The sequence below is a fragment of the Lithobates pipiens genome, unplaced genomic scaffold (assembly GCF_037356315.1).
Source record: "Lithobates pipiens isolate NorthernLeopardFrog02 unplaced genomic scaffold, aLitPip1_a1.2 Scaffold_199, whole genome shotgun sequence".
Classification (NCBI taxonomy): Eukaryota; Metazoa; Chordata; class Amphibia; order Anura; family Ranidae; genus Lithobates; species Lithobates pipiens.
In genome coordinates this window covers 63,390-79,274 of record NW_027507770.1, presented here as the reverse complement: position 1 = coordinate 79,274, position 15,885 = coordinate 63,390, and the positions used below count along the sequence as shown (strand labels likewise).

Below are 15,885 nucleotides of genomic sequence, written 5' to 3'. Positions count from 1 at the left end.
TACGCGGCCTCAGTGTTCATGGGTAGGTGAGTGGGCATTGTGGGTAGGTGAGTCCTTTCACAAAGTAAATAAGTGAATCACTTCCTGCTTAATTAACAGGTGAAAATGAAACAAGTCATTTTAGATTGAATACACCAGAGGAAGCCAAATACCATTCTAGCATCATTGCCTATTGTACAACATTACATGGCAAAAATACCGGCACTACATATATATATATTGTATCTTCATACTGTTAAACTGTTCTTAAGCTGTCTCTGGGGAATTCTTCTACATAGTCTGGACTGTTATTCAGAACTTGATTGATCCATTGCCCTCCATGTAAATGAATACTACTTTGCTACTCCAGTAAAATCTGAGTTAATATAAACATATTGATCTGTGTGACATGTCATTTAAAGGTGTTGGTGGAAAGATGTCTGAATCCAGAGTATCAGGTGGGTTGGAAGGTTTACAGGGTCATGGTAATGCAGATGAGCAGGTAAATCCAAGCAGTTCTCTCTCAAGGGGGCCGTACACTAGCTAGCACTGTAGGGCTGACACTGGCTCAGCCAGGCCCAAAGCAAAGGCCCTTTACAGGCAGGGACTGCGGACCCCTATGGTGTAGCAAAATATAGAAAGTTGCAGTGCTAGCTGTACCTGTGGCTACTTCTGCCAGTACCACCTCTTTGGGCACTGCTAGCCCTCCTGGCTGCAGCTGCCTCTCTCCACTGCCCGTGCCACCACCATCCTCCAGACTGGCTCTGCACCAATCCCAGACTGCTCTATCTCAGTCCTCTCAGGCATGCCTCCCAGTCCTCCTGATGGTGCGCTCACTCACCAGCCCTCCTGGCTGCCTCTGTGGAACTCCTGGAGACTTACCCAGCAGTGTTCTCCTGCTGTCCTCTCTTGCTCCTCCTGTGCCTTCTGGCCAGACCGCCTCTGTGGGTTGAAAGTGGGCCCTGTCCGCACCCAAGCCCAGGCCCAAGGTCATTCCCCCCCCCTCCCCCGACTAGAGAAATCCCTCCAAGGCACCGACAGCCTAACACTCCATCTCCAACTTCGTCCCAAAAAACTCCTCCCCAGCTGGACTGACCCATTTAGAAGACACAGGTGGACCATGCTGCTTAATAAGGGATACATTTTATTAGAGAAATATATTTAATACAATGGTGTGCGCATGCATGGCTGAAGCGTGATGCAGCTGCTCTTAAACAGACAACGTTGTCTATTTTTATTATGATCTTGGTGTTGGTGCTGGGGACCTGGTCTTGGCCCCTTTTGTATTAAATATATTTTTCTAATAAAATGTATCCCTTATTAAGCAGCATGGTCGGCCTGTGTCTCTTCTCAGTGGGAGTCTCTCTATAGTATTTAGGCACAGAGGCCGCACTTACTACTGGTGAGCCCCTGCACATTTTGGGACATCACACAGGTATATTGAACACTAATAGTGAGTATTGATCTCCAACCAATTTTTCTATATGCCGACCCATTTAGTGCTGATCCATAATTAGGGAGGCCTGCTCCCTGTCCATCCAAGTTGGGGATTGGTCAGGGCTCCTAAGAATACCCCAGGTGGCTCCACATCCCCTCTCCACCTTTCTTTACAGAAAGTACCAGAACATTGTGGAAAGAAGTGAGAGGTATTGGTGATACTGCCTGTGAGTCGCCCAGCTCTACTCTGAGCCACTCCCAACCCAGATCACCAGAACACACCCAGGTCTTTCTGCCAGCCAAGCCTGAAAATGTACCTACTCTCAAAAAGACATTACTCTTCTAGCACACTATGCCAACATTAGTAGCCAATCAGTGGTGGATGGGGTCAGAGGACTGTCAGTGATGGATGGGGTCAGAGGACTGTCAGTGATGGATGGGGTCAGAGGACCGTCAATGGTATATGGGATCAGAGGACCCTCAGTGGTATATGGGATCAGAGGACCCTGAGTGGTAGATGGGGGTGTCAAAGGACTCTCATTGGTGGATGGGGTCAGGGGACCCTCAGTGGTAGATGGGGGGTCAGAGGACCCTCAGTAGTAGATGTGGGCCAGAGAACCCTCAGTAGTAGATGGGGTCAGAGGGCCCTCGGTGGTGGATTGGGGTCAGGGGACCCTCAGTGGTGGATTGGGGTCAGAGGGCCCTCAGTGGTGGATGGGGGTCAGAGGACCCTCAGTGGTGGACTGGGGTCAGAGGACCCTCAGTGGTAGTTGGGAGTCAGAGGACCCTCAGTGGTATATGGGGTCATAGTACGCTCAGTTGTAGATAGTTGTGTCAGAGGACTCTCATTGGTGGATGTGGTCAGGGGACCCTCAGTGGTAGATTGGGGTCAGAGGACCCTCAGTGGTATATGGGGTCAGAGGACACTCAGTGGTAGTTGGGGGTCAGAGGACCCTCAGTAGTAGATGGGGATCAGAGGACCCCCAGTAGTAGATGGGGCAGAAGACCCTCAGTAGTAGATTGGGTCAGAGTGCCCTCAGTAGTAGATGGGGTCAGAGTGCACTCAGTAGTAGATGGGGTCAGAGGACCCTCAGTAGTAGATGGGGGTCAGGGGACCCTCAGTGGTAGATGGGGAGTCAGAGGACCCTCAGTGGTAGATGGGGGGTCAGAGGACACTCAGTGGTAGATGAGGTGTCAGAGGACCCTCAGTGGTAGATGAGGGGTCAGTGGACCCTCAGTGGAAGATGGAGTCAGAGGACCCTCGGTGGTAGATGGGGAGTCAGAGGACCCTCGGTGGTAGATGGGGAGTCAGAGGACCCTCAGTGGTAGATGGGGAGTCAGAGGACCCTCAGTGGTAGATGGGTTCAGAGGACCCTCAGTGGTAGATGGGATCAGAGGACCCTCAGTGGTAGATGGGGTCAGAGGACCCTCAGTGGTAGATGGGGTCAGAGGACCCTCAGTGGTAGATGGGGTCAGAGGACCCTCAGTGGTAGATGGGGTCAGAGGACCCTCAGTGGTAGATGGGGAGTCAGAGGACCCTCAGTGGTAGATGGGGAGTCAGAGGACCCTCAGTGGTAGATGGGGTCAGAGGACCCTCAGTGGTAGATGGTGTCAGAGGACCCTCAGTGGTAGATGGGGTCAGAGGACCCTCAGTGGTAGATGGGGTCAGAGGACCCTCAGTGGTAGATGGGGAGTCAGAGGACCCTCAGTGGTAGATGGGGTCAAAGGACCCTCAGTGGTAGATGGGGAGTCAGAGGACCCTCAGTGGTAGATGGAGTCAGAGGACCCTCAGTGGTAGATGGGTTCAGAGGACCCTCAGTGGTAGATGGGGTCAGAGGACCCTCAGTGGTAGATGGGGAGTCAGAGGACCCTCAGTGGTAGATGGGTTCAGAGGACCCTCAGTGGTAGATGGGGTCAGAGGACCCTCAGTGGTAGATGGGGTCAGAGGACCCTCAGTGGTAGATGGGGTCAGAGGACCCTCAGTAGTAGATGGGGATCAGAGGACCCCCAGTAGTAGATGGGGCAGAAGACCCTCAGTAGTAGATTGGGTCAGAGTGCCCTCAGTAGTAGATGGGGTCAGAGTGCACTCAGTAGTAGATGGGGTCAGAGGACCCTCAGTAGTAGATGGGGGTCAGGGGACCCTCAGTGGTAGATGGGGAGTCAGAGGACCCTCAGTGGTAGATGGGGAGTCAGAGGACCCTCAGTGGTAGATGGGGAGTCAGAGGACCCTCAGTGGTAAATGGAGTCAGAGGACCCTCAGTGGTAGATGGGTTCAGAGGACCCTCAGTGGTAGATGGGGTCAGAGGACCCTCAGTGGTAGATGGGGAGTCAGAGGACCCTCAGTGGTAGATGGGTTCAGAGGACCCTCAGTGGTAGATGGGGTCAGAGGACCCTCAGTGGTAGATGGGGTCAGAGGACCCTCAGTGGTAGATGGGGTCAGAGGACCCTCAGTGGTAGATGGGGAGTCAGAGGACCCTCAGTGGTAGATGGGGAGTCAGAGGACCCTCAGTGGTAGATGGGTTCAGAGGACCCTCAGTGGTAGATGGGGTCAGAGGACCCTCAGTGGTAGATGGGTTCAGAGGACCCTTAGTGGTAGATGGGGTCAGAGGACCCTCAGTGGTAGATGGGGAGTCAGAGGACCCTCAGTGGTAGATGGGTTCAGAGGACCCTCAGTGGTAGATGGGGAGTCAGAGGACCCTCAGTGGTAGATGGGTTCAGAGGACCCTCAGTGGTAGATGGGGTCAGAGGACCCTCAGTGGTAGATGGGGTCAGAGGACCCTCAGTGGTAGATGGGGTCAGAGGACCCTCAGTGGTAGATGGGTTCAGAGGACCCTCAGTGGTAGATGGGGAGTCAGAGGACCCTCAGTGGTAGATGGGGCAGAAGACCCTCAGTAGTAGATTGGGTCAGAGTGCCCTCAGTAGTAGATGGGGTCAGAGTGCACTCAGTAGTAGATGGGGTCAGAGGACCCTCAGTAGTAGATGGGGGTCAGGGGACCCTCAGTGGTAGATGGGGAGTCAGAGGACCCTCAGTGGTAGATGGGGAGTCAGAGGACCCTCAGTGGTAGATGGGGAGTCAGAGGACCCTCAGTGGTAAATGGAGTCAGAGGACCCTCAGTGGTAGATGGGTTCAGAGGACCCTCAGTGGTAGATGGGGTCAGAGGACCCTCAGTGGTAGATGGGGTCAGAGGACCCTCAGTGGTAGATGGGGTCAGAGGACCCTCAGTGGTAGATGGGGAGTCAGAGGACCCTCAGTGGTAGATGGGGAGTCAGAGGACCCTCAGTGGTAGATGGGTTCAGAGGACCCTCAGTGGTAGATGGGGTCAGAGGACCCTCAGTGGTAGATGGGTTCAGAGGACCCTTAGTGGTAGATGGGGTCAGAGGACCCTCAGTGGTAGATGGGGAGTCAGAGGACCCTCAGTGGTAGATGGGTTCAGAGGACCCTCAGTGGTAGATGGGGAGTCAGAGGACCCTCAGTGGTAGATGGGGAGTCAGAGGACCCTCAGTGGTAGATGGGTTCAGAGGACCCTCAGTGGTAGATGGGGTCAGAGGACCCTCAGTGGTAGATGGGTTCAGAGGACCCTTAGTGGTAGATGGGGTCAGAGGACCCTCAGTGGTAGATGGGGAGTCAGAGGACCCTCAGTGGTAGATGGGTTCAGAGGACCCTCAGTGGTAGATGGGGTCAGAGGACCCTCAGTGGTAGATGGGGTCAGAGGACCCTCAGTGGTAGATGGGGTCAGAGGACCCTCAGTGGTAGATGGGTTCAGAGGACCCTCAGTATGACAGGTTTGTGGAGTTATTTATACTCACCATTCGCTTTATTTCATATTAGGAGATCAGAGTGACCAGCGTCTGGCTCTTCGCAACATTGCAAGCATGGTCCGACCGGGAGGAATATTTATTATTGATCATAGAAATTATGACTACATCCTGAACACTGGCTGTGCTCCTCAGGGGAAGAACATTTACTACAAGGTGAGGGGCGCCTCCACAGGACTCTTCTGGTATTACACTTCCTGCTGACAGATATGTGGTTTCATGTCTCCACAGAGTGACTTGACCCAGGACATCTCTACCTCCGTCTTGTTGGTGAATAACAAAGCACACATGGTGACGCTGGATTACACAGTCCACATTCCGGCCACGGAGGAGTCCCAGGCTGACGTCAGGTATTGATTCCCAATATTACTTCCATTGCAATGTGCTGACCCTGACCACTATTCCACACAATGGATTTCCTATGAACCTTCTGCAAGATAGGAGTAGAGCTGCTCTTCAACTTCTACTGGACCTATTGTAAAAGTCTTTGAGTTGGTGTCAGAGTTGTATAGTATAAGAGTTGGTGTTTAGGTTTATGCTCATTTTTGAGTTAGGCCAATTGTAGATATACTGTAAGTGTCAGAAGGTCCAACCATGGCATGGATGGTGATGCCTTAACCGGTTCCCGACCAGCGCACGACGATGTACGTCGACAGAATGGCACGGGCAGGCATATTGGCGTAATGCCGCCCTGCCCCCGTGAGTCCGGTCGCGGGACCCACGGACTCGATCGCCGCGGGCATCCCCGCGATCGTCTCACGGAGCGGCCGAATGGAGGAAATGCCGAGTAAACAGCTTTTCTCCATTCTGCCTAGCAACTAGTGACACTGATCTCTGCTCCATGTGATTGGAGCAGAGATCAGTGTTCACTAAATGAAAGCCCAACCCCCCCACAGTTAGTAACACACCCCTAGGAACACTTAACCCCTACACTGCCACCCACTGGTTAACCCCTTCACTGCCAGTGTCATTTACACAGGAATCACTGCATTTATATAGCAGTGATTACTGTATAAATGACAATGGTCCCAAAAATGTGTCAAAAATGTCCGATGTGTCCCCCACAATGTCGCAGTCACAATAAAAATCGCTGATCGCCGCCATTACTAGTAAAAAAAATAATAATAAAAAATTATTAATAAAAATGCTATAAAACTATCCCCTATTTTGTAAACGCTATAACTTTTGCGCAAACCAATCAATAATCGCTTATTGCAAATTTTTTTTACCAAAAATATGTAGAAGAATACGTATCGGCCTAAACTGAGGGAAAAAAAAGTTTTTTTATATATTTTTGGGGGATATTTATTATAACAAATAGTAAAAAATAATGCATTTTTTTCAAAATTGTCGCTCTATTTTTGTTTATAGTGCAAAAAATAAAACCGCAGGGGTGATCAAATACCACCAAAAGAAAGCTCTATTTGTGGGGAAAAAAGGACGCCAATTTTGTTTGGGAGCCACGTCGCACGACCGCGCAATTGTCAGTTAAAGCGACGCAGTGCCGAATCGCAAAAAGTGGTCTGGTCTTTGACCAGCAAAATGGTCCGGGCTGCAAGTGGATAAACATGCACTTGTGTATTGGCCAAATGCCTGTCCATATGCAATGAGACACCCTCTGGTGTCAGAGAATGCAACAATAACTCCCATCATTGGTGTCAGAGCTTCAATAATAACTCCCATCATTGGTGTCAGTGGATGAAATAGTTGTTCCCAGCACTAGTGTCAGACACCATACTAATAGCCCCCACATTTGTGCTGAGGTAAAGTGTTATTTAAACCTTCCATCCCCCACTGGTGGTTCGTGGCAGTGTTTCTATAACCCCCATCCCCCCTTGGTGGTAAGTGGCAGTGAAGTTTACTGAGGGTCCCTCTAACCTTACGTTGGATGCACACCAATGGCCCTTTATAAGGGAGAAGATCCAGTTCTGGAATAGAGTACGGGGGAGGGTGCCACCACTATTAGAGTTTTCTAGAGACTACGCTGTGCAGTCACATGTTACCCTGAGACATTGCTACGAGGAATGCATGTCTGTGCATGTGACGGACCCCCGTACTCAAGATGTCCGCCGTAATTGCTTCCTCTGTACAACACAATCCAAGACCCTTTAGCCCACCCAGTCACCAGACAACACCAGTCTTGGAGTGGCAAACAACAAACTGATTTATTATCACACATGGACACAACAGATAAAATAACTCAGAGACTCTTTCCCCCACCCTTGGAAAACAGGGCGGGGTAAACTGTCCAATGACAATAGACACATAGGTCAGGTGTGTTCATCTTCTCATCAGTAAACTGTCTTATCAGCATGGGGGGCTACTGGAGGAATCCCCCCTTCCCTCCATAGAGATAAACATCTCAAAATATCTAAGGCAGACAGACACAATAGAACATTGGAATACAGCCACACCCCAAACGATCACAGCAAAGAGTCCACATCAAAATGAGACAATATACATGTATACAAGATTGAGTCTGATTATTACAGATCAGATTGGATTTCTCATTCACCTCGCAAAGAGTATTGTTCCTTTAAAATCCAGGGCCCATAATCAAAACGCAAGAGGCCAGCATTCAATCCTCTCCAAAAGCCTCTGTCCGGCTAGGTTTGTCACATTTCTCCCCTTGTAGAAGGAGACTAACGCAGGAGGAGACCTGGCCCTTCTCCCTGGAGTCCTTTCAGCTGCCGGAGAGAAGGCAGGGTGACTGGGCTCACTCCATCAAGCTGTTGGGGATCTGGGCCGACTGCCCAGCATCCCTGAGTAGTGATGAGCCGAACACCCCATTCCCCCCCCCCCCCGTTCGGTTCACAGCAGAACATGCGAACGGGCAAAAAATCTGTTCGAACACCATTAAAGTCAATGGGACACGAACATGAATAATCAAAAGTGCTAATTTTAAAGGCTTATATGCATGGTATTGTCATAAAAAGTGTTTGGGGACCCGAGTCCTGTCCCAGGAGAGTGTTTGGGGACCCGAGTCCTGTCCCAGGAGAGTGTTTGTGGACCTGGGTCCTGCCCCAGGGGAGTGTTTGGGGACCCGGGTCCTGCCCCAGGAGAGTGTTTGGGGACCTGGGTCCTGCCCCAGGGGAGTGTGTGGGGACCCGAGTCCTGTCCCAGGAGAGTGTTTGGGGACCCGAGTCCTGCCCCAGGGGAGTGTTTGGGGACCCGGGTCCTGCCCCAGGGGAGTGTTTGGGGACCCGAGTCCTGCCCCAGGGGAGTGTTTGGGGACCCGGGTCCTGCCCCAGGGGAGTGTTTGGGGACCCGGGTCCTGCCCCAGGGGTCATGTATCAATGCAAAAAAAAGTTTTTAAAAACGGCAGTTTTTTCGGGAGCAGTGATTTTAAAAATGCTTAAAGTGAAACAATAAAAGTGAAATATTCCTTTAAATTTTGTACCTGGGGGGTGTCTATAGAATGCCTGTAAAGGGGCGCATGTTTCCTGTGCTTAGAACAGTCTCAGAGCAAAATTAAAATTTTAAAGGAATAAAACTAATTTAAAACTACTCGCAGCTATAATGAATTGTCGGTCGGCAATACACATAAAAGTTCATTGACAAAAACAGCATGGGGATTTCCCCACAGGGGAACCCCGAACCAAAATTTAAAAAAAAAAATGCGTGGGGGTCCCCCTAAATTCCACACCAGGCCCTTCAAGTCTGGTATGGATTTTAAGGGGAATCCCACACCAATTTTTCTTTTTTTAAATGGTGTGGGGTCCCCCCAAAAATCCATACCAGACCCTTTATCCGAGCACGCAACCTGGCAGGCCGCAAGAAAAGAGAGGGGGACGAGAGAGCGCCCCCCCCCTCCTGAACTGTACCAGGCCACATACCCTCAACATTGGGAGGGTGCTTTCAAGGTGCTCCTCAAAGCACCTTGTCCCATGTTGATGGGGAGAAGGGCCTCATCCCCGCAAACCCTTGCCTGGTGGTTGTGGGGGTCTGCGGGTGGGGGGCTTATCGGAATCTGGAAGCCCCTTTTAACAAGGGGACCCCCAGATCCCAGCTTCCCCCTGTGTGAATTGGTAATGGGGTACAAATACCCCTACCATTTCACAAAAAAAGTGACAAATTAAACAATACAGTTTTTGACTCTTCTTTGCTCTTCTTTTTTCATCTTCTTTCTTCTGGTCTTCCTTCAGTGTTCTTCTTCTCCATCTCCATCAACATGGGGACAAGGTGCTTTGGGGGGACTGCTACGTCAAAGCACCCTCCCAATGTTGAGGGCATGTGGCCTGGTACGGTTCAGGAGGGGGGGCGCTCTCTCATCCCCCCTCTTTTCCTGCGGCCTGCCAGGTTGCGTGCTCGGATAAAGGGTCTGGTGTGGATTTTTGGGGGGATTCCACACCATTTTTTTCTTACATTTTGTTGCGGGGCTCCCCTGTGGGGGGGATCCCATGCTGTTTTTATCAATGAACTTTTACGTGTATTGCAGACCGACAATTCATTGTAGCCGAGTAGTTTTAAATTACTTTTTTTTTCCTTTAGAAATTTAATTTTGCTGTCAGACTGTTCTAAACACGGGAAAACATGCGCCCCTTTACAGGCATACTATAGACACCCCCCAGGTATGAAATTTAAAGGAATATTACACTTTTGTATTTTTTTACTTTAAGCATTATTAAAATCACTGCTCCTGAAAAAAACAGCTGCTTTTAAAACTTATTTTTGCATTGATACATGTCCCCTGGGGCAGTCCCATCCACTTTCACAGGAACTTCCTCTTATGTTAGGTGAAGGCAGAGGCCAGCAGTACTCTGCCCGGTTGCCAGCCCTTCTACTGGGTTGTTGTGCGTGGAGACCGCAGTCCCATCCAACGATATCAGCTCAAGCTGCAGTTGTGTGTAGGGGCCAGTACCATTCAGCTGAGGGCCCCACATCATCCACTCTGGCTAACTGTTGGGGAGTGACCGTCATCTTCTCACCATGGGCCCCTAGAACTACTGCAGGTGTGGGGCAGAGGTCTTGTACCCTCTGTCCAGTGGCCAGCACTTCAGCTGGAGGAGTCTCTTGTAACTCCACAGTTGCGGGTGCTGGGCAGAGGTTGGTAGCACTGACCTGTTGCCAGAACTTCTGCTGAGGACTTCACATCCTCCGCTCTGGTTAATCGCTGTGGCAGGAGGCTGGCTTCCTCCACTCCCAAATGGTGTAACTGCCATTGGGGAGGTGAGCCGGCTGCTTCCTTTTCCATTCCCTTATCTGACTGCTGGGATGACATTTCTCTATCACTGTCTTCCAGGTGCACAGATCTTTGCTGGGGAGGAAAGTCCACTTCTTCCACCCTGGCCAACTGTTGGGGAGGGACGACGAACACCTCCTCTCCCTTCCCCCCCCCGTATCCTGATCTGCTGCTGGGAAGTGACCACCACCTTCTCACCCTGAACCTCCGGAACTGCCACAGACATGGGGCAGAGGCCTTGGACCCTCTGTCCCACAGATACTGCTGTTGGTGCTGGGCAGAGCACAGTGAAGTTTGGCCCTAATACCAGCTCTTCTGCTGGGGGCTCACCAGGTTGTTCTTCCTCAGCAGAAAAGTCTATCAAATCCCCTGTCTCTGAAACTTGGAGCTGAGGATAGAGTTTCACCATCTCCTGTTCGTGGAACCCAGAAGATGCCATCGGTGCTGGGCAGAGCTTAGCAGAGCTCTGCCCTGTTGTCAGCACTTCAGCTTTGGGGATGGAAATCTCCAGATTTTCCACTGCCGATTCTCTGGCATGCTGCTGGACAGGCACATTCCTCCATCCAACCTCGTCTTGTGCTGAAACAGGATCATCAAGGTCAGTCAGCACTTGCTGCATCCGCCATAAGACCTCCGCATCCGTAGCTGCATTGGTAGGTTGCAAAGCACTCTATTACTCTGCCCTCACTTCATCCAGGATTTCAGAGCTGTCAGCTGGTATTTCCTGATAGTCCCAGGCAAAGGGAGACCAGCCCCGGCACTGAGCACAGTCTAGCAGCCATCTGTAGGTGATCTCCAACTCCCATTCCTGAACGGCCAGAAACTCCAAGTCTTCCAGTGCCCAGGGAACTTCTGAGACATTCAGTCTTTGCTCTCTGTGTTCCATTATTTCCTCCAAACGCCACTCCGGATCACTCCCAAAGTCGGGTTTTCTGGACAGCCTCCAGTACAACAATCCCAGGCTATCATAGTCAAAGCCTTCCGTGGGGCTGTCATCCACTGTCCACGGGCACACTTGGGCTACATACCACCGGAGGGCTCTGTAGCTCTCGTCCAACCACATTTCTGCCGGGATCAGCCTGCTTAACTCAGCTGTCCACTTCTGGTTTGGTTGTTCCCCCAATAACAGCATTCGTACTTTATACTGCGACCAGTACCTCACATGGATGGAAGGGAGACTTTTTACCTGGTGGTGCTGCTTGAGAGCTAGAGCTTCCTTCCAGAGTTGTAGGCGGACAGAATGATACCATCCCAGCAGGACCTGCTCTGGTACTGCTCCTCTGTGCTGTATCTGCATCTCTCGCAACCTCCTTTTGGAATTCCTCTTCCATGACGACGTATCTGTACCTCTCCTCTCCTGCTATGTGGACCTTGGATCCAGGTGATGGTTTGGATGTGTTTACAGCAAGGAAGCACAATCCCACCGCTGCCAGCCAATGTGATGGACCCCCTTATTCAAGATGTCCGCTGTAAATGCTTCCTCTGTCTGGCACCACACAATCCAAGACCCTTTAGCCTACATAGTCACCAGACAACATCAGTTTTGGAGTGGCAAACAACAAACTGATTTATTATCACACACGGAAAAAACAGATAAAATAACTCAGAGAGTCTTCCCCCACTCTTGGAACACAGGGCGGGGTAAACTGTCCAATGACAATAGACACACAGGTCAGGTGTGTTCATCAGTAAACAGTCTTATCAGCAGGGGGGGCTGCTGGAGGAATCCCCCCCCCCCCTCCATAGAGATAAACATCCCATAATATTTGAGGCAGACACAATAGAACATTGGAATACAGCAACACCCCAAACGATCACAGCAAAGAGTTCACAACAAAATGAGACCATATACAATATATACATATATACAAGATTGAGTCAGATTAGTACAGATCAGACTGCATTTCTCATTCACCTTGCAAAGAGTATTGTTCCCTTAAAATCCAGGGCCCTTAATCAGAGGCCAGCATTCAATCCTCTCCAAAAGCCTCTGTCCCGGCTAGGTCTGTCAGTGCAGCTTTCATATTTCTGTACAGCTTTCATGTGTCTATCAGCTTTCATATTTCTGTGCAGATTTCATTATTCTGCTGTGCATGCATGATCTTTGCTATCCTGACCATTATGTATTATTGATTTACACCTGTTTAGCAAGCTGAAAATTACAATTACCTCTTGTGCGATCGATCGGCTGATTATCTGTTCTCCCAAAATTGCATTCATACTGTCCTAAAATGTAGCTTTCCATCTTTAATTCAGTCGATTAGTATGATATCTTTTGGCGGTTCTGGGTTAATTGCTAAAGATGGTGGCTGTCCCATCCCCCAATCCCAGCAATAGGGTTAGAGTGACCACCAGGGTCCCAAAATAAGTTTTCACATTTTTATTGCACCTCCAGATATAGTGCTTCAATTTATAGACAGTCAACTATTCAGATATGTTTAGCCTGTTCTGGCTTTATTTGATGAATGAGATATTCAGCCAGAGCTCCAGAACAAATATCAGCCATCCAAACAGCAGACACAAAAACGGATCCCCCATTCACTCTACGCCCCCCTCCCCCTGTTCACTCTGTGCCCCCCGTTCACTCTGTGCCCCCCTCCCCCTGTTCACCCTGTGCCCCCCGTTCACTCTGTGCCCCCCTCCCCCTGTTCACTCTGTGCCCCCCGTTCACTCTGTGCCCCCCTCCCCCTGTTCACCCTGTGCCCCCCTCCCCCTGTTCACTCTGTGCCCCCCTCCCCCTGATCACTCTGTGCCCCCCCTCCCCCTGTTCACTCTGTGCCCCCCTCCCCCTGTTCACTCTGTGCCCCCCTCCCCCTGTTCACCCTGTGCCCCCCCTCCCCCTGTTCACTCTGTGCCCCCTCCCCCTGTTCACTCTGCGCCCCCTCCCCCTGTTCACTCTGTGCCCCCCTCCCCCTGTTCACTCTGTGCCCCCCTCCCCCTGTTCACCCTGTGCCCCCCCTCCCCCTGTTCACTCTGTGCCCCCCTCCCCCTGTTCACTCTGTGCCCCCCTCCCCCTGATCACTCTGTGCCCCCCCTCCCCCTGTTCACTCTGTGCCCCCCTCCCCCTGTTCACTCTGTGCCCCCCTCCCCCTGTTCACCCTGTGCCCCCCCTCCCCCTGTTCACTCTGTGCCCCCCTCCCCCTGTTCACTCTGCGCCCCCTCCCCCTGTTCACTCTGTGCCCCCCTCCCCCTGTTCACTCTGTGCCCCCCTCCCCCTGTTCACCCTGTGCCCCCCCTCCCCCTGTTCACTCTGTGCCCCCCTCCCCCTGTTCACTCTGCGCCCCCTGTTCACTCTGTGCCCCCCTCCCCCTGTTCACTCTGTGCCCCCCCCCGTTCACTCTGTGCCCCCCTCCCCCCGTTCACTCTGTGCCCCCCTCCCCCTGATCACTCTGTGCCCCCCCTCCCCCTGTTCACTCTGTGCCCCCCTCCCCCTGTTCACTCTGTGCCCCCCTCCCCCTGTTCACCCTGTGCCCCCCCTCCCCCTGTTCACTCTGTGCCCCCTCCCCCTTTTCACTCTGCGCCCCCTGTTCACTCTGTGCCCCCCTCCCCCTGATCACTCTGTGCCCCCCTCCCCCTGTTCACTCTGTGCCCCCCTCCCCCTGTTCACTCTGTGCCCCCCTCCCCCTGTTCACCCTGTGCCCCCCCTCCCCCTGTTCACTCTGTGCCCCCCTCCCCCTGTTCACTCTGCGCCCCCTGTTCACTCTGTGCTCCCCCTCCCCCTGTTTACTCTGTGCTCCCCCTCCCCCTGTTCACTCTGTGCCCCCCCTCCCCCTGTTCACTCTGTGCCCCCTCCCCCTGTTCACTCTGTGCCCCCCTCCCCCTGTTCACTCTGTGCCCCCCCTCCCCCTGTTCACTCTGTGCCCCCTCCCCCTGTTCACCCTGTGCCCCCCCTCCCCCTGTTCACTCTGTGCCCCCCTCCCCCTGTTCACCCTGTGCCCCCCCTCCCCCTGTTCACTCTGTGCCCCCTCCCCCTGTTCACTCTGTGCCCCCCTCCCCCTGTTCACTCTGTGCCCCCCCTCCCCCTGTTCACTCTGTGCCCCCCTCCCCCTGTTCACTCTGTGCCCCCCTCCCCCTGTTCACTCTGTGCCCCCCCTCCCCCTGTTCACTCTGTGCCCCCCTCCCCCTGTTCACTCTGTGCCCCCCCTCCCCCTGTTCACTCTGTGCCCCCCTCCCCCTGTTCACTCTGTGCCCCCCTCCCCCTGTTCACTCTGTGCCCCCCCTCCCCCTGTTCACTCTGTGCCCCCCCTCCCCCTGTTCACTCTGTGCCCCCCTCCCCCTGTTCACTCTGTGCCCCCCTGTTCAGCCTAGTTGAAGCTTTTTGTTCATTTATTGAAATGAAGAAGATGGACACTCACCGCCATGTTTCTTCCTTCCTGGATGTCCTGAGCACACAGCCGGCTCAGCAGCCAGGACTGTGGTAGCTCCTGGGAGTGGCAGCACAGGCAATGAAAGGGGTGATGGGCAGAGGAGGTCAGGTTGTCTGACGCCAGTCCTTTCTTCTGACATCGATACCCAGCAACAGAAGTGACAAACAGGCACAGGGGAAGGCAGAAGGGGGGTCACAGCTGGAAATACCATTAGTGTTTTTTTGGGTACAGTTTGGGAATTGACAGGAATGACATGGAGGTCCCCGAGGGGGGAACCATTGACACAGAGAGACAAACATGACATTGGCAGGAACGAGAGGTACATTTTCAGCTAAAAATTACAGCCATTCCCCCTTGGTGGTGCCACATACCCACGGTCCCTGGAGGAGTCTCCTGTGCCACCATCATTACTATTTCATGGATATTTTCTAGATCATGCACCTTTGATGAGTCCAAGATTAGTCAGTGTTGTCACCTTTTGTTTCCACAGCAAATTCCGCTTGTCTTATTACCCTCACCGCCTGGAATCCTTTACTGGCCTTCTACATGAGGCATTTGGGGGTCAGTGTGAGCACATGGTGTATGGAGACTTCCTGCCCTTCACCCCAGGACAAGAGACCGACCCATGTTACTTCATCCATGTGACAAAGAGGATGGCGTGAGGTCACCAGCACATTGATGTCTTCTGACCATTCGGATTAAAAACATGAAATCAGCTTTAAGCCCTTCAACTTCGAAGGGTCTCCCTTTCAATAATGAAATGTATGAGGTTCAAGTGATATCCTACTGCAAAGAGCTAATTAAATTGTCTTCTATATTGTTTACATTGTTGTCTTTTTTTTTTTTTTTTTTTTTAAAGCCCATGGCGTGCAAACACACCCAAAAAACTTCCACCCGGTGCATAAAAAAAAGTGCACACACATAAAGAGTGAACACTAAAAAGTGCAGACGGGTGCCTGATGTCCTCCAAAAGAAGGACCATACCCTGATCCCCCGGGGCATTAGGCTCCAGACAGGGACTGAGATACCAGACTCAACAGTGGTCTTCCAGCCGAAACCAGAAGACCTCCTTTCCCCGGGAGGACTGCCGAAACAGAACCTCCT

General features: G+C 52.1%; 1 protein-coding gene across 1 annotated transcript in view; it reads left to right on the top strand.

Moving 5' to 3' along the window:
- LOC144000271 (glycine N-methyltransferase-like) overlaps nucleotides 1-15,605 on the top strand; it is a 35,212-nt gene extending 19,607 nt beyond the window's left edge. Inside the window, exons 3-5 of the mRNA XM_077494002.1 lie at nucleotides 5,246-5,388; nucleotides 5,464-5,582; nucleotides 15,272-15,605. Of these exons, the coding sequence (XP_077350128.1) occupies nucleotides 5,246-5,388; nucleotides 5,464-5,582; nucleotides 15,272-15,443 (434 nt within the window). The 3' untranslated portion in view covers nucleotides 15,444-15,605. The remainder of the gene's footprint in view (nucleotides 1-5,245; nucleotides 5,389-5,463; nucleotides 5,583-15,271) is intronic.
- The last annotated feature ends 280 nt before the right edge of the window (nucleotides 15,606-15,885 follow it).